General features: G+C 39.8%; 2 protein-coding genes across 12 annotated transcripts in view; both read left to right on the forward strand.

Moving 5' to 3' along the window:
- The window catches only part of POLK (DNA polymerase kappa), a 33188-nt gene extending 16830 nt beyond the window's left edge, over nucleotides 1-16358 (forward strand). For 5 of the 6 annotated variants that reach the window (XM_088652985.1, XM_035099499.3, XM_035099496.3 and 2 more), the window contains exons 7-15: nucleotides 1387-1509; nucleotides 2994-3118; nucleotides 7849-8015; nucleotides 9066-9098; nucleotides 10271-10364; nucleotides 11189-11360; nucleotides 12623-13495; nucleotides 13948-13999; nucleotides 14799-16358. In XM_088652985.1, coding sequence (XP_088509111.1) covers nucleotides 1387-1509; nucleotides 2994-3118; nucleotides 7849-8015; nucleotides 9066-9098; nucleotides 10271-10364; nucleotides 11189-11360; nucleotides 12623-13495; nucleotides 13948-13999; nucleotides 14799-14883 — 1724 coding nt within the window. In that variant the 3' untranslated portion in view covers nucleotides 14884-16358. The remainder of the gene's footprint in view (nucleotides 1-1386; nucleotides 1510-2993; nucleotides 3119-7848; nucleotides 8016-9065; nucleotides 9099-10270; nucleotides 10365-11188; nucleotides 11361-12622; nucleotides 13496-13947; nucleotides 14000-14798) is intronic. The other variant, XM_035099502.3, reaches the window with a different exon arrangement.
- A 2377-nt stretch (nucleotides 16359-18735) lies between these two features.
- Nucleotides 18736-19679, forward strand: part of ANKDD1B (ankyrin repeat and death domain containing 1B) — a 42752-nt gene continuing 41808 nt past the window's right edge. For all 6 annotated transcript variants that reach the window (XR_015946144.1, XM_060280238.2, XM_088652991.1 and 3 more), the window contains exon 1: nucleotides 18736-19429. Coding sequence is in view for 5 of the 6 variants with exons in the window: in XM_060280238.2 (XP_060136221.1) it covers nucleotides 19300-19429 (130 nt within the window). In the remaining variant the exon portion in view is untranslated. The remainder of the gene's footprint in view (nucleotides 19430-19679) is intronic.

Consider the following 19679-nt stretch of genomic DNA (forward strand, 5'->3'; position numbering starts at 1 on the left):
ATATTAAACTCCTCAACGAAGGAGCAGAGTCTGGGAGAAGTAAATCTGGCGCTGGAGGAATACAAAGCTTCAGTCCAGTCCTAGATTTCATTGGAGCAAGTTGCTCACATGCTTCTCTTCAGTGCTGCAGCTGTCAGGCCCCACATTGCCCTATGAACTTCTTATCAAAGTTGAGACAAGTAGTAAGCTATGGATCAATAGTCTGATGTCACAGTCTGGAATTCCAAGTGAATTCTTGATGCTATTCTGCCTGAGATTCCCCATTTCATTTCAGTTGGTGGCATAATTTATTCAGAAGAGGTTATTTTCTAACTGCATTCTTGCTGAGCATTGACCAAGTGTTTAATAATTACCAGGGTGACACTCCAACTGTATACAATGTATCATATTGCCCAACAGCTTCAGTTGTAACTGATGAGCAGGTGCTCAATCAATATTTACACAGTTTTCTTACAACAGTTACACTGGTCAAAATAATTGAGAAGCATGTTATTATGTAAACTACTCCAGTGTTTTTGTGAGCCACTTTGAGCATAGTTTAGCTAGGGAAAGCAACGTACAGATGCATGATGATGCTTTTTTGATATGTGGGCTTGGAGTGAATCCTATTGTGAACCTGAACTGAAAGTGACTAATACCATATAAGAAGTAAATGCTGAAAGGGTTTATTTTTTATCTAAAGAAGTATTATCTATGTAAATGTACACAGTTTAATCTGCATTTTTTATGTTGCTCATTTAAATGTAGTAAACATACTCCTGTGTTTGGGCAGTAGCAGGACTTAGTTTTTCCAGCCTTGGGGTAATTGGCAGTACAGTTACAGGTAGGTAGCCGTGTTGGTCTGAGTCGAAGCAAAATAAAAAATTTCCTTCAGTAGCACCTTAAAGACCAACTAAGTTTTTATTTTGGTATGAGCTTTCGTGTGCATGCACACTTCGTCAGATACACTGAAACAGAATATAAATAAGGGTCTGGTTGATTCTGTTTCAGTGTATCTGACGAAGTGTGCATGCACATGAAAGCTCATACCAAAATAAAAACTTAGTTGGTCTTTAAGGTGCTACTGAAGGAAATTTTTTATTTGGCAGTACAGTAATAACAATGAGTTTTATTGTGTTGTTTGTAAAAAATGTTTACAAGAGCTTGGAAAATGGAGAGAAAAGGAAGGTGACATTGACTTTTTGTGTAAGGGAACTAGCAAATGAGATTAGTTTTGCTTATAGAATTCTGATAGCTTCTGACCCTTTTTATTCTGAGGCAAGCAGAATATAGCAACATGTGATGAATCAAATTTGAGTGAAGATACACATGACTGTTCACCAGTCTTGTTTGATGATGATATTCTGATGTATAAGCAGATTGTTCACCCTTCTCTGCTGCACCTAGAGCAACAACACCAACAGTCAACAACTCAGATAAAGCCAGTTGTCTTTGGAGCATCAGCTGAGGAAGTGGTGGAGGAAATTCGCTTTAGGATTGAACAAAAAACAAGACTTACTGCCAGTGCTGGTAAACAAATGTATATTTATATTATTAGAAATACTACTTCTTCAGTACATCTCAAGAGTTTAAAAGTAGATTCACAAGATCCTTCTTATGTGAAGAAATGCACAGGTTCTGTTTACAGAAAAAAATAACTGACTTGCTAAAACTGCTGTATCAGAGTCATGTGCTCATCCTCAAGAAATGAAAGTCCTGAACTCTTCAGGCTTTAATCAACATCATAGAAGCCTTGCTATTAAACTTGGTCTACTCTGTAATGGCATACAAAGTGGTATACAGTGGAACCTCGGTTTATGAACACCTCAGTTTACAAATTTTCAGTTTACGAACACCGCAGACCCATCTGGAACGGATAAATTCACTTTCCATTACTTTCAATGGGAAAGTTCGCTTCAGTTTATGAACGCTTCAGTTTATGAACAGACTTCCAGAACCAATTACACCCATGCTTCGGGTTAAGTACGCTTCAGGTTGAGTACTCCGCGGACCCGTCTGGAACGGATTAATCCACTTTCCATTACTTTCAGTGGGAAACTTCGTTTCAGTTTATGAACGCTTCAGTTTAAGTACTCCGCGGACCGTCTGGAACAGATTAATCCACTTTCCATTACTTCCAATGGGAAAAGTTCGCTTCAGTTTATGAACGCTTCAGTTTATGAACAGACTTCTGGAACCAATTGTGTTCATAAACCGAGGTACCACTGAAGTGGGGTGAGTGGGTGGGCCCCGGCCCCGGGCACATTTTTTTGAGGGGCCATGACCAGGCACAACCATGACAGGTTTGTGCATCAGAGCCTAACTCCGACACACAAGGGAGTTGTAGAGACAGCTTCTTCGCATAATGGCCCAGCGCTGACAGCCAGCCGCAGCTCCATTCCCAGGTCAGGCTGGACTCAGGAGCAAATAAGATGAGAATTGGTGGCAGCTTTGACCCCCCCCCCCAGGCTGGGCTAGAGCGTGCAAGTGCACCCTCTGCGCCACTTTGCAAGGCAAGCCACAGCAGGCTCCCTCTCCACCCTGTTGCTCTCAGAGGCATACACTGTGCGCCTGCCCCGAGTGGCTATTCAATGACCTATTAACACTGTTCAAGGCCAGATTAAGGTGGTTGGGAGCCATATATTAATGTTCTTCTTCCTGTTTGTTCCTTTCACATTCTTGTGTGTTGCTGGGTGTGGATAGGAAGGTTTTAGTCCAGAGACTTTACAATGACAGAAGAAAAGATTGCAGATATGTTTTCTTACGTTGTGAACTGCTCAATAGTCTTTGGATGAACAGTGGCATACATATTTAATTCCATAGGACCTGTTACAGTCAAACTTGTTAGGATCTGCATATATATATTTGAAAACAAATTCAACTGAAAACAAAATGATTATTGTTTACTACACAAACCTCATCATAACTATTTCTAAAATCGTTAGGAGCAGAAGTAGCAGGTTGGCGTTTTGTATTTGTTTGACATTTGTTGGTTTGTTTGTTTGCTTGCTTAGGCATTGCTCCAAATACGATGTTAGCAAAAATGTGTAGTGATAAAAATAAACCGAATGGTCAATATAGAATACCCCCAGAAAGAGAAGCTGTGATGAACTTCATCAAAGATTTAGCCATTAGAAAGGTGAGCTGATTTATTTATTATTCAGTGTTGTCATCCTTATTACTGCTGGTAGACTTGTTTACTGTCTTAAACCCTCTTTGCATCTAAATTTAACCCTTTACTGTTTTATACTTTAATGAAGTATGAATTTTATGAATATAAAATTGTGTGCATTTTGTTGTAAAATTGAATGCTTTCTGGGAGTAGGGAATGGATGCTCCCAAAATACACTGATAACATTTAATTTTTGTATCCCTTTCCATTTGTTGTATTGGACTTGAGTAAGTGAAGGTTTAGGCCAAGGTTTGAGTGAACATACAAAACTTCTCAGTTTCTAAGGGGTATGTGTGCCATCCATGGCTTCTTGTTAGATCCTTTTTGGTTGAGGACTTCCCACATCAGGAATATACTGATGATACCTGTGTGAATCCTGCTGGGAAAATGTGACCGACACCTGTAGTGTTTTCTGTTACTATTTGGTGAGCAATATAGTAAATGCCTTGGGAAACTCTTGGTCCTCATAACATCACTGGAGATGAAGAATACAGTATATTGTGCCTGTCATTTAAATAATAATTTACACTTGGACACTGAAAATGCTATGCTGTAACATCACAGTGTGACTAATACTCTTATACCCTCCAAAGAGTAAGATTCCTCTTACTTGCTGTGATGGTAACCTGTGATTTTGAGGACCCTTTATTTAATTTAATAATTTGATCTGTAGGTTATATTCTTTTCTCTATCCAGAGCATGAACCAAGAAAATCAAAGCTGTTAATATTTTTATTTTTTGTTGTTTCATGATGGTTCTGTTGTTTATGATCTTAGACTTTTCAAAAACTGCATTGAGTACTTTGCTAGGAAGTGCTATAAAAATCTGAGAAATATGAAATAAGACAAACATTTGGGGTAGCTCAAATCAACAAGAATCAGGTATGGCTAGTTATAATACGTTTTATTTGATCAGCCAAAAAGTTACAAAGTGATCAAGCTGTGAAAGAACTTTGCATATAGATGAAATTTATTAAATATGCTTTCTGCCAGCATGTAATACTATCTAGTTTGACTTCTGTTTATTCTATCCCATGTGCTATATTAAACTCTGATTTTGCTAAAATAAAGATTACCACTTTTTCTTTGCCTTTGCTCTTTACCTTACAAAGGACTTTTGTGTTCCGATCAGTTTTAGAGTAACTGCTGCCAAAGAGAGAGCTTGCATTTTTTTTTTGCCCAGTAGTTTTGATGTAACCTCAGATCCTTTTCTGCATTTGGCACATATGCAAAAATGTTAAAATGTGAGCGAGAGGTACTCGTGTTGTCATTATTCAGGGTTTAGCTCCCTCCCGCAAGTCTCTAGAAGTTAAATCCCCAAAATGGGAAATATATATACTGTACTGTATATATTTAAGGGCACAGAAAGCATACACATTTGAATACTAAAACACTATGCAGTGCAGTGCTTTTGCTAATGTATTAGGTTGGCTCCAGATAAATGCCCATGTCTTTTCCTGCACCTCTTTCTGTTCCAGCCACCACCACCCTGTCCCAACACCCCTGAAAAGCTATTTTCAGGGGCTGTAACAGAAGTGGCCTGGGGGAATCACTGAAAATGAGGTGAACAAATCTTTAGTGAATGTGCTGGAGGACTGCTTGAGAGGAAGGACAGGAAAGTCACCTGCTCTCTTCCTTCCAAATGTATTTCTCTGTTTCCAACCCATTATGTTTTCCTATTACAACTCAACCAAAGTAACAATCATCCTCTTGTCTTCAGTGGAGGATAAAACTGTACAGAGCAAATGAACACTGCAAGCATTTAAGAGCCTTCTGCAATGTGCTCATAGCAGAGGGATGCAGCTTGCAAAATAAACCTTGCATGTGGAATGTGTCTATTTTCATCTGAAATGTTGGAGGCTATGCTAACAGGTTAGAGAGAGCTCTAGGCAGACTGAGTTGTGGACTCCCTTGTGCCTGCCCCCTCCCCAACAGCAGTGGGCAAGTTCCTTTTCCTTATTCTTTATATGGAAGTGTGCTGCAAAGCACGGGCTGAGCCTACAGCCACCCATCATAATCTTCCCTATAACATCCCTGAAAAAAAAGAAAAAGTGATGTCAGTGGGCTTTGGTGGGCCCCAGAATTTGGCTGGCCGTGCTGGGTGCCGTCATCAGATATATGTACAATAGTACCTTGGTTCTCAAACTTAATCCGTTCCAGAAGTCCATTCCAAAACCAAAGTGTTCCAAAACCTAGACATACTTTCCCATAGAAAGTAATGCAAAATGGATTAATACATTCCAGACTTTTAAAAACAACCCTAAAACAGCAATTTAACATTAATTTTACTATCTAACATGACCATTGAGCCATAAAATAAAAGCAATAATCAATGTACTGTACTATAAAATTAATAAGACAGTATTGTAGATGATAAAAATTAAGATTATTATTTTTTACCTGTACTGATGACACTCATTGTTTGGATGGGGGGCTTTTATCCATTTCCGCAGTCACATAATCAATCAATCAATCAATCAATCAGTAGCTGAACTGGGTTCCACACAGTCACAAAAACAAATTAACCGAAAAAGCCTCAAAAACAAAAACAGGTTTTCGACATGTGATAACCACGGTGTTTGAGTACCAAGGCGTATGAGAACCAAGGTAACACTGTACTAGCATAGTCTACTCTACTAAAATCTGAAGTTTGGGCTATTATCATTAAGCTCAACAGCATTGTGTGTGTGTCTCCCCTAACCTGTCTGTTCATTTGTTTTTTCTTAATGTTCAGTCTGAAGAAGCTGGCCCCAATAAAGGTACAGAGATCAAGGGCTTCTATAAATATTCAGCTTCAGAAAGCTGTAGCCCTGAAACCTCTCTTTTTTCTCTTTCAATTTAAGCACTGATATTGCTCAGTAAATGGTAAATCTTTGCTTTTGGAATTATGCTTGAGTTTGAACACAGTAGAATATATGCATTTTATACAGCACTAGCTGGCCCTGCACGTGTTGCTGTGCTTTAGTCTGTGAAATGGAGGGTAATAGCCCCCCTTCAGATCCCCCTGAGTCGAGGCGAGATACTGTGGAGAGGGGAGGTTTCATCCCTGTGTCTCCCCCCACCCTGTTCTGACCCATTACGTATCCCTGCTCCCTATTCAGCCCCCCATCCCACCCCCAGGCAGGCCCCTACCTCCACTTGGCAATGTTGGTTATTTGGTGGGGGATTTTTTTGGGGGGGGGGTAGTGGTGCTAAATTGTAAAGTAAAAACCCTTGCCTGACAGGAGCCTAGGGGTCTGATAATGGCCGCCTAGGGGTCTAATAATGGCCGCCTTGGTGGTTTCAGTTGCTTGGTTGATGATGTCATTTGGTTTGTGGGTGTGGCTTAGATTTCACAGGAAGGGAGGGGTGGAGGAGGGTATAACGCCACTTGAGGGCGCTGTTTGACTTGGTGGGAAACCAGGTCTATACCTGCCCAGGTGTGTGATTTGAGGGATTTTTGTCCCCAACAATGCTCGGGGAGTGGACTGTATCATTGTGTCAAAATTTCAGGACGATCGGTCAAGCGGTTACGGAGAAAAGTGGAAAACACAGTTTCACGATTTTTACATTTTTATATATATAGATAAAATTTCTTAACTATCTGAATGCACCTGTTTTACAGTTCAGCTGAATCTATTAGCTCAGGGATCACCAATGCAGCACCTTTGAAGGCCTTTTTGGGGTCTCTCTCTGAAGCAACCTGGGGTGTCTGTAAATTAAATTGCTTCTCCTTGTTTCAGTCTGTGGAGTGGCTTTATTGATTGTGGGAGGGAGGGAGTGGTGGCAGAAGAAACAATGGCCATTTGTGGAGCAGGCAGAGAGCAGTTAGCCTTACAGAGAGCTTTATTTTCTCAGAGTTTGGGAGCAGTAACAGGGATTGCTCTATTTGCTCAGTGATTATTTGCCTGCTAGCCACATCAAGGTTGCAGCGTGCAGTTGCTTTAGCCCCACAGAGATTCCCTCTGCAAAATCTTGGGGTGAGGAGAGAAGAAGCAATGAGCATCACCCTGTTTGCTCAAGGAATATTATCTCACCAGCCAAGTGGAGCAGGCAGTTGCTTAGCCCCTAGAGGGTTTTTTCAACAAGGGGAGAGGGAGAGAAAAGGAATGGTGTGGCCACCTTGTATATCTTTTCTGGTACTTAGGAATGTTGTTAGCAACAAAAATGTGTGTGTGTGAAATCCATATTGTGTAATCAGAACAAAACTTACTGTGTGCATGTGGTTGTTCAAGGGGGGGGGGCATTAAGCAGCAATGAGTGTGCTCGCTAGTTTTGTGTTATGCCACACCCCATGGCAACCATGTTGTGACTGGTGCCTACACTACCTTCTTAAAATGCAAAATGTGCCCATGGATCCAAAAAGGTTGGTGGCCTCTTTTCTAATTGATTGAACATTGGAGATTCTTCAAACTGCAATGCAGAAGAATGCAATAGGTTCACCAGCCATGGACAGAACTCAACAGGGCCATATAATTATTCAATATTATTATTATTATTAAAAATTCTGTTTTAAGTTAATTAATTAAGCACATGCTCCCCTTATCTAATTTATTTATGTTAAGTGCTCCAAATCTCAGAACCTTGTCCACCTTTAATCACTGGAAATAACTATGATTGATTAATATTCTCACTTCCAGAGGAAATGTTTGTAAACTATGGTTTCATTGTTTTCCAGGAAGTTCACTGTTTTATTAGTGCGCATTAACTCTCTTCCAGGTGCCTGGCATAGGAAAAGTAACAGAAAAAATGCTTAAAGCTCTGAACATTGTGACTTGTTCAGAACTTTACCAGCAGAGGGCACTAATTTCTCTTCTCTTCTCTGAAACATCTTGGCGTAATTTCTTGGAAATCTCACTTGGTTTGAGTTCCACCCATTTAGAAAGGTATTTTGTGTGAATGAGTTACGTTCATTTTATATGCTTTATAAATCTTTTGTTAGCTTGTAACATTGTTACATAAAAGAAACAAAGCCAAGTCAATAATATGTTTCCTCTAACTGTTCCCACAGTATTCTTGAGCTTGGAAGTCTTTCACAGCCCTGCTTAAGATCCTTAACTGTAAAATAGCAACATACATTTATATCCTTTTAAAATAGTGGATTGTGTCCAATGCTGCCCATGCACAAGCAGAACAGACTTCCACTTGTTCAGCGGGACTTTCCCTCTCCTCCTCCCTGCTCCCCTACAGCCACAAAATCTGCTCCAGGGGGTTGGGGGACCCTCTGGAGCAAATACAGTGGTACCTCGGTTTGCAAACACAATTGGTTCCGGAAGGCTGTACTTAACCTGAAGTGTACTTAACCTGAAGCGAACTTTCCCATTGAAAGTAATGGAAAGTGGATTAATCAGTTCCAGACGGGTCCGCGGAGTACTCAACCTGAAGCGTACTTAACCCGAAGTATGAGTGTAATTGGTTCCGTAAGTCCGTACTTAACCTGAAGCGAACTTTCCCATTGAAAGTAATGGAAAGTGGATTAATCCATTCCAGACAGGTCCGCGGAGTACTTAAACTGAAAATACTCAAACCGAGGCATACTTAAACCAAGGTATGACTGTATTGGGTACGTACAAGGGGCTGCAGAATAGGGGAGAGGATGGTGATTTCTGTTTACACAGTGTTGAATTCTGCCCAGCATCTTTCAATGAACAAAGCTTAGTTGGTGAGTCTTTGTACATTTTCAATTTTATTGTGCTCTTCTAAGTGCATTTTCAAGAGCACTATGAAACTGACAACTTACCAAAACTGGTGAAACTTAAATTACAGATGATTTTATTCCTGTTGGATCCTATCCAGCTATAGTGATTATGATTTTGGGGGGGAGGGGGGACGTGGGGTTCTGTATATTTGTATTTGTAATAATGGTGATAAATCATTATATATAAATGTTAAATAAACACACCTGGACACAAACACTTATTTTTTTCTTTTTAAAGGGATGGAGAAAGAAAAAGCATGAGCACTGAAAGGTATGTGCTCAATTGGCTTTTAGAACGTTTGTATTGATTTCACTGTTTTGTTGTTTGCCATGCCAAGCTCCTTTTGGGAGGAAGAGCAGGATTAAAAACCCACTAGGGTATATAGAACTAACATGCTTACCACACAAAATGTGGAGCTTCTTCTGCTTAAGGAAAAATCATTTTTGGTTTCTTGGCGATAAAAATGTGATTCTAGCATAAACAAGTCTTTTGCAATTAGGGAATCTGAGAACTGTACTGAAAGCCATCTTTTCTTGAAAATTAGTAATGCGACATAAAATGCTCATTACTGTTCCAAAATAAACCTATTGAGCTGTTTCCCCTCTATTTTATTGAAACAGTAACGAGTATTTTGTTTGCAGTTTTAATCTGGTGCAAAGAATGGTCTTCCAGAAGAATGCCTAGGTCTCCAATAGATAAATGCTCAATTATGTTAGATTTGCATTTTAATAATAATAATAATAACAACAACAACAATAATAATAAACTCTCAGAAGTTTAGTTTTCCTTAAGCTGTTCAAACATTTATAAAACAAGATTTATAAGGCCTTATGAGAATAATTGTGCAAAATCTCTAAGATTAAAAAAAAATCAAGAGAAAATTACCATAATGGGGTGGATCTAGGCCAATGGAGTTGTACTTGGGTCCCATTGAAATCATTGTAAACTGTTAAGTCATTATTAACTTGATTCCCACTAATTTCAGAGGGGAATGAGAGCAACCTAGGGTTGTGTTCAGTGCTGCAGAAGCAATGTTCTGCTCACACAACAGCATGCCCCTTCCTCTCCTTTCTGTGCACAGTGCCAACATCTGCTCCAGAGGGTCCTCCAACCCTTTGGAGCAGATTTTGTGGGTGCAGGGGAGAAAAAGTGGGAAAGTTTAACTGCAAAAAAACAAAGTCTGTTGCATGAGCAGTATGGCAGTCCCGGATCCAACCCAACATCATTTCTGACACTCCATTTGTTCTTAAGCCTTTATTATTCAGTAGGTGTTTGTTTGTTTGTTTGTTTGTTTGTTTTTGCAAATTTCTTCAGCTTAGCTTAAACCTTAATATTTTTATTACATGGATCAGTAAAAAAAGGTCAAGTTTCTCTATGCTATTTGAGGATGGACTATTACTAGTCATTGCTATGATTGTGATTGGTTTTCTTTTGGCACATAGGACATTTAATGAAATAAGTGCTGCAGAACAATACAGCTTGTGTCAAGAACTCTGCAGTGACCTTGCTCAGGATTTGAAAAAGGAAGGACTTAAAGTGGGTAAATTTCTATAAAATGTCAGCACTCAGATCTTCTGCATCCCTTGTTACAGTACAGTATTTACATGGGAGGTATTTTTGTTTTAGCCTTTTCTGGTAATATGAATTATTTATGCAAGAATTTGTTTAGCCTAAAGTAATCTGTGTCTCTTAAAATCAATTCACCAAGTAATTTTGCATAGAACAGATATTATAGTAAAAGCTGTTAATTAGCAGAAGAAGGAACAGTAATTGATTGCCTGTGGTTTTGCTCTGGCCAAGCATATAATGTTCAAACATTTGAAGGGTATACCATTATTCCTCCTCATCTAATTCATAATAGATGCCACCCAAGGCAAACATTGTCATTAAAGAAACTTGTATACTGTATGAACTTCAGTTACCCTGCCTAATCTTGACATTTATGGCACCACAAGGAGAAACATTCAGAGGCATCTAGTAAAAGTGTATTGCCATAGTGGTACTAAATGCTTATAGGAATTAAAACCCTACATGAGCCCACTAGGAATTGAGCCTACTCCTGTTTGTACAGCCCTTCCCTAGCTTCTATTCCTTGGTCATATTAGAATGTGACTAATAGAAGAATGCAGATAGTTCTTTTTCATTCTATGACTGAACAAAATTAAGACAGTTGAATGATCAGTTGCTTGGCAGCCCCAAATAAGATGAAAAAGAACACGAAATGCTTGTGAAAAGTTAATTATATATAATTGTGAAAAGTTCACTGCTACGGCTTTGATTGCCTTATTGTTAAGCTAGATCTATCATCTCAGGGTATGCCCATTTCAGAAAAAGTCCTAAAATTCTGTTGGTTTTAATAGGCTAGAACTGTAACTTTAAAGTTGAAGAATGTAAACTTTGAAGTAAAAACAAGAGCTACTACAGTAATGTCTGCAGTTTCTACTGAAGAAGAAATATTTGCTGTTGCTAAAGACTTGCTTCGGTCAGAAACGGAGGCTGTGGCCCCACAACCTTTACGTCTGCGACTGATGGGTAAGTATCACTTTAATTTTTTTTACTGATGGTTAGAATTCTATGTGCAACATAGGTGTTGGATGGAAAAGGCTGTGCTGCTTGTTGCACCTCCCTTCTTAATGTTGTTGTAAAACATCAAGTATCGATATTGTAGTAAAATGAATTGTTAGAATGTTTTCTTAAAATATACAACATTGTATATTTTCTTGAAAAATGCAACATCTTCCTTTCAAACAACATTGGCAACAGGTTTACTTGGTTTTCTAAAATGGAGAAGTGTGGTGCTACAATGGGTATGAATTGAATCTACCAATGTACGCAAGGGGATTTTTATGCAGAATTTGATTTCCCTGAACCTCAGCTTTCACTTAAAAGAATAGAAAGTATACCATCATGTTTAAGGAGATGCCACTGAAAACCTTCAGGCAGTGTTAGCAAAAGGCTACAGAATTCAAGAGATGAGGAAATTTTATAGGTTCATGTCTATTGTTCATGGCCTTTGTTACAATACTTTTCTTCTTCCTTTTACCATGTAACTTGTTCTGCTGTTTCTTGCCAAAATTTCCCAGTAACACAGACAGTAAATGCACATACTAGATTTCCAAATAAGGCATGCTAACCTATTAATGTTTGCTGCATAAGATTTTCCTAATTGTGGGCACTGGGAACACTTTATTTTGAGTTTTAATCTTTCTTTCATAAATATTGATTAATATTTAATCAAGATCCCAAGAGAACCTTCTTACTTTATAAGAAACGTTCCTTTGGCAGCATATATGTTGAAGTGCAGAAATGTTTTAAAAACTCTAAAATCCATTATTTTGGATAGCATGTAGATTTTAGGCTTTCATGGCGAGGGTTAGTAAAATGATCTATTTGCAAGAGTTTCATTTTCAATTTATATAGTGTATCAAGACTGTAATTCTGGTCCAAATTGCATATACAGTACAGTGGTACCTTGGTTTAAGAACAGCTTAGTTTATGAACAACTTGGATTAAGAACACTACAAACCCAGAAGTAGGTATTTTGCTTTGTTAACTTTGCCTTGGAAGCAGAACATGTTCCACTTCCTGTTGAGTGTGTTCCATTTGTAAATTGAGTCCCCCACTGCTATGGGAAAGCATGCCTTGGTTTAAGAACGCTTTGGTTTAAGAACAAACTTCCAGAACGGATTAAGTTCGTAAACCAAGATACCACTGTACTTAAGTTCTATTCATTTTGATGAGACTTTTAAACTCTGTTGCCATTCAACTATATGCTGCTTATTTACCATATTCAGGTATACGGGTATCAGGTTTTCTAAATGAAGAAGAAAAGAAATATCAGCAAAAAAGCATTGTTAATTTCCTAGAGCCTGGAAAACATATCAGTACCACCGGGCTCTTTCCTAGGAAATCGGAAGAGGAATTTTTTCCAAATGCTTCTGAGAAGGAGAGTTTTTTCAATAAAAAGCGAGCTACAAGACAGCAAACTAATCAAGCAGCTTCTTTAAATATGTCTCCAAACAAGCAGAATCTACAAGATATGAAGTCATCGGTGATGTCAGTTGAACCAGCAGAGAATAATGGTGAACATCAGATCTTCATTTGTCCTGTTTGCTTTGAAGAACATCAAGATAGCACGTTAGAGGCATTTAACAGGCATATTGACAGGTGCCTTAGTGGAACGTTGGAAGAAGATATTGTAGATAACAGCAAATCATGGCAGAATACAACTGAGTTGTCTGTAGACATGGAAAAGAAAGAATGTCAGAAAGATAAAACAAGTAAGCCACAGATTGAAGTACAGTCAGCAGATATAGTTGATAATGCTACAAACAGAAGCACAGACATTTTCCCTAAGCTGCAAGATGATGAACACAGTAGGGAGAGTGAGTGTAGCCTTTCTAGTAACTTTGGATTTGATACATGTGCAAAACAGGATTTTTCCTCTAATGTCTTATCTGTGGAAAAAGAAGAATATTTTGAAGAGCCCAGTTCTTCGGAAATTAAGTTGCCATGTTTTCCTGATGCTACTGAAAACAAGGTTTTAGTTTGCCCAGTCTGCAATTTAGAACAAAAAACAACGGACCTTGCTCTGTTTAACAGGCATGTGGATGTTTGTTTGAACAAAGGAATTATAAAGCAGTTGACAGAAGAGTCAAAAAGCCTTGGTGAGTATTCTGTTTATCACTCATTTTAAAAAAATGCAAAATATATTTTGAACACATTAGTACCACAAATATGGTACAGCAAACTAATTCACATTGCAAAGGAGTTGGCCATGTCCTGTTTTTATGAAGAAATAGGCTTATTTAAAGCTGCTTCATGAACTCTGATGAACTTAGGATATATAAAGATATAAAATAAATTATGCCAGGTTATTGATTTGCCCATGTTCTCTAGAAGTTACATCAATCTGGAGGTTACATCAACCCTACTTTGGGTGAGGACCACCTAGAATGGGAAGTTTGCTTCCCATTCATTATGAATAACCCTTAAGACTCTACCTAGTATGGTAGTTCCACTCCCCAAACCCTGGGTTCCCACTTACCATATAAACCTCCTGCAGAATCTATTATTATTTTCAATTAAAACATTGTGAATATTCCTCATTTTTCTTCAGGAATCTTGGACAGAGGACAGAATAGTACAAATTTCACAGTAGGAACCAAACGGTAAGCTCTGGGTGTGCCAAGTAAACATTTGAGTATTTAGAACAGGGGTGGGGACCCTTTTTGACGCCACAGACCAAATCCTTATCAGGTTTGGCTTCACAGATCAAATTTGACAGGTGAGCTGAGATGTTCACCTGCCAATTGCATTACACCTCTATGGTGTCACATGCTTGACTGGTGGGTTGTCAAAAAATCTTGCACGACTTTGCAAGCCTCCCCACACTCTCCCTTTAAACTCCTGAACTCAGAGGTTTAAATGGGAAGCATGGTGAGACTTCCAAAGCACTATTAAAAATCTGAGAAAGCCAGCAGCAGTGAGGGAAGGAAGGAGAAAGAAACCTGTATTGTGTAGTCTCCTTTCTCCTCACAGCCAACTGGCATCACCTGCTTGAATATTTAAAGTGGCAGTGGGAGAGAGGAAAAAAAAACCTTTAAATGTTTGAAAAGGCAGTGACAGCAGGGGATGGGGCAGAGGAGAAAGGAGACTGAATAATACAGGCTTCTCTTTCCCATTCTCAGAGCAAGGTCATTGGATTCAGTCATTGGGTTGGGTTGGGTATTGGCTCCAACTGGTGGTCGGAGGCAGGACAAATAGCCCCACTCCTGTTTGAAGCTCCAGTTTTCAGAATGTTAAACAGGAATGCTGGGTTGCTTGAACTATTGCAGGGTAAAGCCCTGTCACTAGTGATGTCAGCTGATGGACAGGTCAGTGTGGTTTAAAGCACATCATTATCAACCACAGTTGTTTAATTAATTTAATGGTATGTATTTAATGGTATGTGTTTTTCTTTCATTTCAGGTCTGGAACAGTGGTTCCCCAGTCGTCATCTAAAAAAGCCAAGTCAAATAATTCTAAGTATACTATAGAAAGTTTTTTCAAATGAATACTATTTATTTTAAGGACATTTTCATCACTGTTAAAGTACAATACTTTAGATATAAAGTACATTGCTCAGGATTATGCAGGCTTTACATTTGTGTAAAAATTTTATAGACACTTTTACACTATTCAGATCACCATTTTATTATCAGCTATTTGCCTTACAATAACACTTCATATTTTAGTTACAGGTAGGTAGCCGTGTTGGTCTGCCGTCGAAACAAAATAAAAATAAAATAGAAAAATTCCTTCCAGTAGCACCTTAGAGACCAACTAAGTTTGTCATTGGTATGAGCTTTCGTGTGCATGCACACGATTGGTATCTGAAGAAGTGTGCATGCACACGAAAGCTCATACCAATGACAAACTTAGTTGGTCTCTAAGGTGCTACTGGAAGGAATTTTTCTATTTTATTTATTTTTACTTCATATTTTGACTTCTTTAAAAGTCATTTTAATAGCTCTTTGATAGAAAAGAAAAAATGAAGGATTGAGCTTTCAGTTGGTAATGAACAGATATGCTTCATAAATGAAACCTTGTTAAATTTGGGCTGATGGTGATTGGAGCAGTAATGCCAAGATTTAAGATTTGGTTCACCTTCTGTTGTGCTATACAAAAAGCTTATTGCAGGCAGTGATGAAGTCGTAGTATATTTAGCACCCTGCATTTCAAGCACTTGAAGTATCTACACACCAAACTACGCACACGAAAATTCTAACTCCAGTTAATTTAAACAGGAGATCTGCTCTCTCTCCATAGGCAGTCAGAACTTCATGTACCATCTAGACTAGACTAAATTATCTTAATACTAAATCTTTACCTTGGATATGGGGGAGCTACTATGCCTCATTTGAATAAGAAGAAAAAGATTTTTTAAAACTTGTTTATGGTTATCAATATCCAAGAGCCCTTGGAGAGACATAAATTGTACTGTTGGAACATTTTCTGTTCTGTGGCTTTGTAGAAACTGTTTTCAGCGCAATAGTCCAAAAGGCTCTGACTTCCCGAATTAATGATTAAGGAGGCAATGCACTTAGTGAAGTCAACTAGACTAATTCAGTAAGACTAGAGAAGTGTAACAGATTCAATGTAATAAAAACAGGGTAGGAAGTTGTATAATCAAATAAATCCAGCCTGTGTGTCTAATTCTCCAATAATTGATCTCATAAAGATAGGAAAAATGATATTTAGCTCTTAAGTGAAGGAATTTTACCAATCAAATATTAAAGATTATGAAGAGTAATGTTAATTTCTTGTTTACATTTTCCAAACATTATAAATGGTATATATATTTGTGTTTATATAAATTATCAAATGTTTTAAAATAATTTTATACATAGTACATTCACAATGTAATATATCTTCCAAAATAAATCTAATATAGAATATATTTTCCAAAACAATTTGGTCAGACTTCTATCAAGTTTATCATAAAGTTGCTACTCTCACTGTAATGCAAAATAAAGTGGCTTTGTAAAATGTATGTTCATTATTAGAACCATACTTTTAACTTCTCTGCTTTAGCAGTAAAAAGACTGGTCTCAGCTTCTTCAGTTCTACATATCCAACCTGTGCCTTAATAGCTCAGTCCTGTGGAATAGATTTGGTCATTTTGATGCAAACTGCTGTGAAATTGCCATCCATTATTTGATAGTTGGAAAAAGCTCTGCCTCCCCCTTCCAAACAATCTGGGGATATAGTTTACTGTCCCACCATAGAAAATGGTGGGAAAATGGCATTCAATTGCTTAATTTCAGAGTCGGGATCAACACAAGTTAGTGCAAGACCTTTTTATCTCGAGAGTGACATTCTCTTCAAGGCAAGCACACATGATAGTGGCAGGTGGGGCCAAAGGCAAAGATGGGTGGGGCAATAAATGTAAATTTTACCTTGGTACAGTAGGCTTGTTTATACACATGCACCTCTATTCTCCATCCAGGCAAACAAGAATAATCATAGAATCATATAATTGTAGAGCTGGAAGGGACTCTGAGGATCATCTAGTCCAGGCATAGGCAACCTTGGCTCGCCAGCTGTTTTGGAACTACAACTCCCATGATCCCTAGCTAACAGGGCCAGTGGTCAGGGATCATGGGAGTTGTAGTTTCAAAACATCTGGAGAGCCAAGGTTCCCTATGCCTGATCTAGTCCAACCCCCTGCAATGCAGGAATGTGCAGCAGTCCCATATGGGGATTGAATCTGCAATGTTGGCGTCCTCACCATGCTCTGAGCTTCAACGACATGTTACAAGGAGTTCAAGGATACAGTTCCAGCCAGGAAAAACACTAGGAGGGTGTGAAGTAAAGCCAGTGATAGATGTGGCTGTGGAGGTGTTGTGACCTGGGGATGACCTCAAGGAGTAGATAGAGAGGTCTGGAAGGCCACATTTGACCCTCAGGCCTAGGGTTCCTCACCCCAACCCTGTGCCTGGCTTGACAACTCAGTCTCAGGCCAGTGCTAGGATCACTTTTTTACTATTGCACTGGCTTGGAGTACATAGGCCTGATCATTTGAAACACATGACTCCACAGAAGATAAATGAATGAACAAAGTTTTAATCCAAGCTCTATTATCTCCCAGATGACAGGGGGTTCACAGTGGTGCGCATGGTTCTTCAGTTCCCCAATGTATCCTCACAACAACCCTTTGGGGTAGGTCAGGCTGAGAGGCAGTGACTGGCCCAAGGTCACCCAGTGAGTTTCATGGTGGAGTGGGGATTCGAACCCTGGTCTCCCAGGGCCTACTCCAACACTCCAACCACAGTGGCTCATAAAAAACACAACACTGAGTAAAATAGAAAATTGCTCTTCATCACTTGCAGTGTAATCCGATGCTTTTTTTTTTACTTAGAACAGAAGTAAATTTCACTGTGTCCAACCCCGTATATTTCCTAGGAAGTGTGTTTAGGACTCTTGTCTCCTTGTGAAAAATACGGTATATACTCAAGAACACAGTTACAAAACACCTTGCTGTATTACTGGAATGTTTAAGTCCAACATGTGACCCACTTTTTAGCAATGTACTTTCAGGAACTACATTGAACTTTTTCTGCGGATCTAGCTCAGTAAACAGGCCACCCTGATCTCTGCTGAGCAGTAGTGAGATTGCAGGGGTTTTGGCACTTAAGCAGGGTTTGTGTTCCCTGGGAATGAGACAGGGTGGAGACCGTCGTGTCTTTATGAAGTACAGTTTAGAATCATAGAGTTGGAAGAGACCACAAGGGCCATCCAGTCCAACCCCCTGCCAAGCAGAAAACACCATCAAAGCATTCTTGACATATGCCTGTCAAGCCTCTGCTTAAAGACCTCCAAAGAAGGAGACTCCACCACACTCCTTGGCAGCAAATTCCACTGCCGAACAGCTCTTACTGTCAGGAAAGTTCTTCCTAATGTTTAGGTGGAATCTTCTTTCTTGAAGTTTGAATCCATTGCTCCGTGTCCGCTTCTCTGGAGCAGCAGAAAACAATATTTCTCCCTCCTCCATATGACATCCTTTCATAATAGAAGTTTAGTTTACACATGTTTACAACCTGAGTTCTGATGGAAGGAGTGCAGAACATTACACCCTACCAGCGGGTCTGATTACTTCTCTCATTCCTTCAGCAAGCTTGGCTCCAAAGCAGCAGTCAGCCAGCTTCCCAAGTCTCTGCATGCAGTCTCCTCCAGTGGAGTTCTGGCCCCTCCCTCCTTCCCCCAAAACCCTGCTTCAAAACCTGTTTTAAAAGGACACCTTTTTTTCTTTGTTGACATCACACCCCATTAACCCTAGCAACCTCCCCACTTCTTTTGTTTTTGTCCACTTCTTGTGGGCAGAGAAGTGAGCACCTCCGTGGCCTATTCTTATTTGGCTCTCTTTGTGTTTTTAATGCCATCACTATCAGTGATCTCCTGAACAGAAGAACTGGTCCAGCCTGTATTTTTCACTGCCCTGGCAAATACTAGCTAAATTCTACCTTTTACTAAACTTAGAATGTGGAGTCTGTGCCCCGCCCCAAATTCCTAACAATATTATATACCTATGCTACATTTCCCATTGCAAAACAGGCAGCGCGCCTTTGGTGGTCCTGATCAAAAAATAAATGTTTTTAATTACATCTCTCAGGACTCTTTATTCGACCAGAACTGATTCCTCCTGCCTTTGGATTTCAGTGGACGCGCCTACCTTTCATCAGCATCGGGGTGTAAAAATAGGCAATATAGGGCAGGAACAAACTTCCTACGAATCCGACCAGGTCTTAGTCACCCTCGTCACCTACTTCTCAGGTCCTCCTTTGTTTGCCAGCTCCTAGACTGACGGTAGCCCATATTTCTTATCTAGTTGACGGAGAAACGCACACACAGCTGATGCTTGTGGACAGGGAGTTGCCCCTCGAAAGCGACACACACTCGCCCAGCACCTGCTGCTTCTCTCAGCAGCGCCATGGAGGAAACCTGGAGCCGCGCAGTGAAAGGCCTGACTGATTTTATGGGCTTTCTGAATCGGAGTCCCAAAGAAGAAAGCAGCAGCCCGAAGGCGACGGCGGCAGCAGAGGCGGCGAACGCGGGGACTTGTGAGTGCTGTTGTTCCGTGGCTCAGGAGGTGCCCCGCTGGGGAAGGGAGAGGGCGCTGCTCGGCACCACGCCGACAAGCCCCTGGCGTTATTATTATGACTGGCAGCCCAGCAGCCGGCCCCGCGAAGATGGCGGTCCTTCCCACCCCGCGGAAGGCGGGAAAAGGCAGACCAGAGGCGCAAATGGGCCTTTGGTTCCTTGCGCTTTTCACGCGCGTCGAGGCGTCCTTGGCTGAGAAAGCGCGCTTCT

The sequence above is a fragment of the Zootoca vivipara genome, chromosome 10, assembly GCF_965207765.1.
Source record: "Zootoca vivipara chromosome 10, rZooViv2.hap1.1, whole genome shotgun sequence".
NCBI lineage: Eukaryota > Metazoa > Chordata > Lepidosauria > Squamata > Lacertidae > Zootoca > Zootoca vivipara.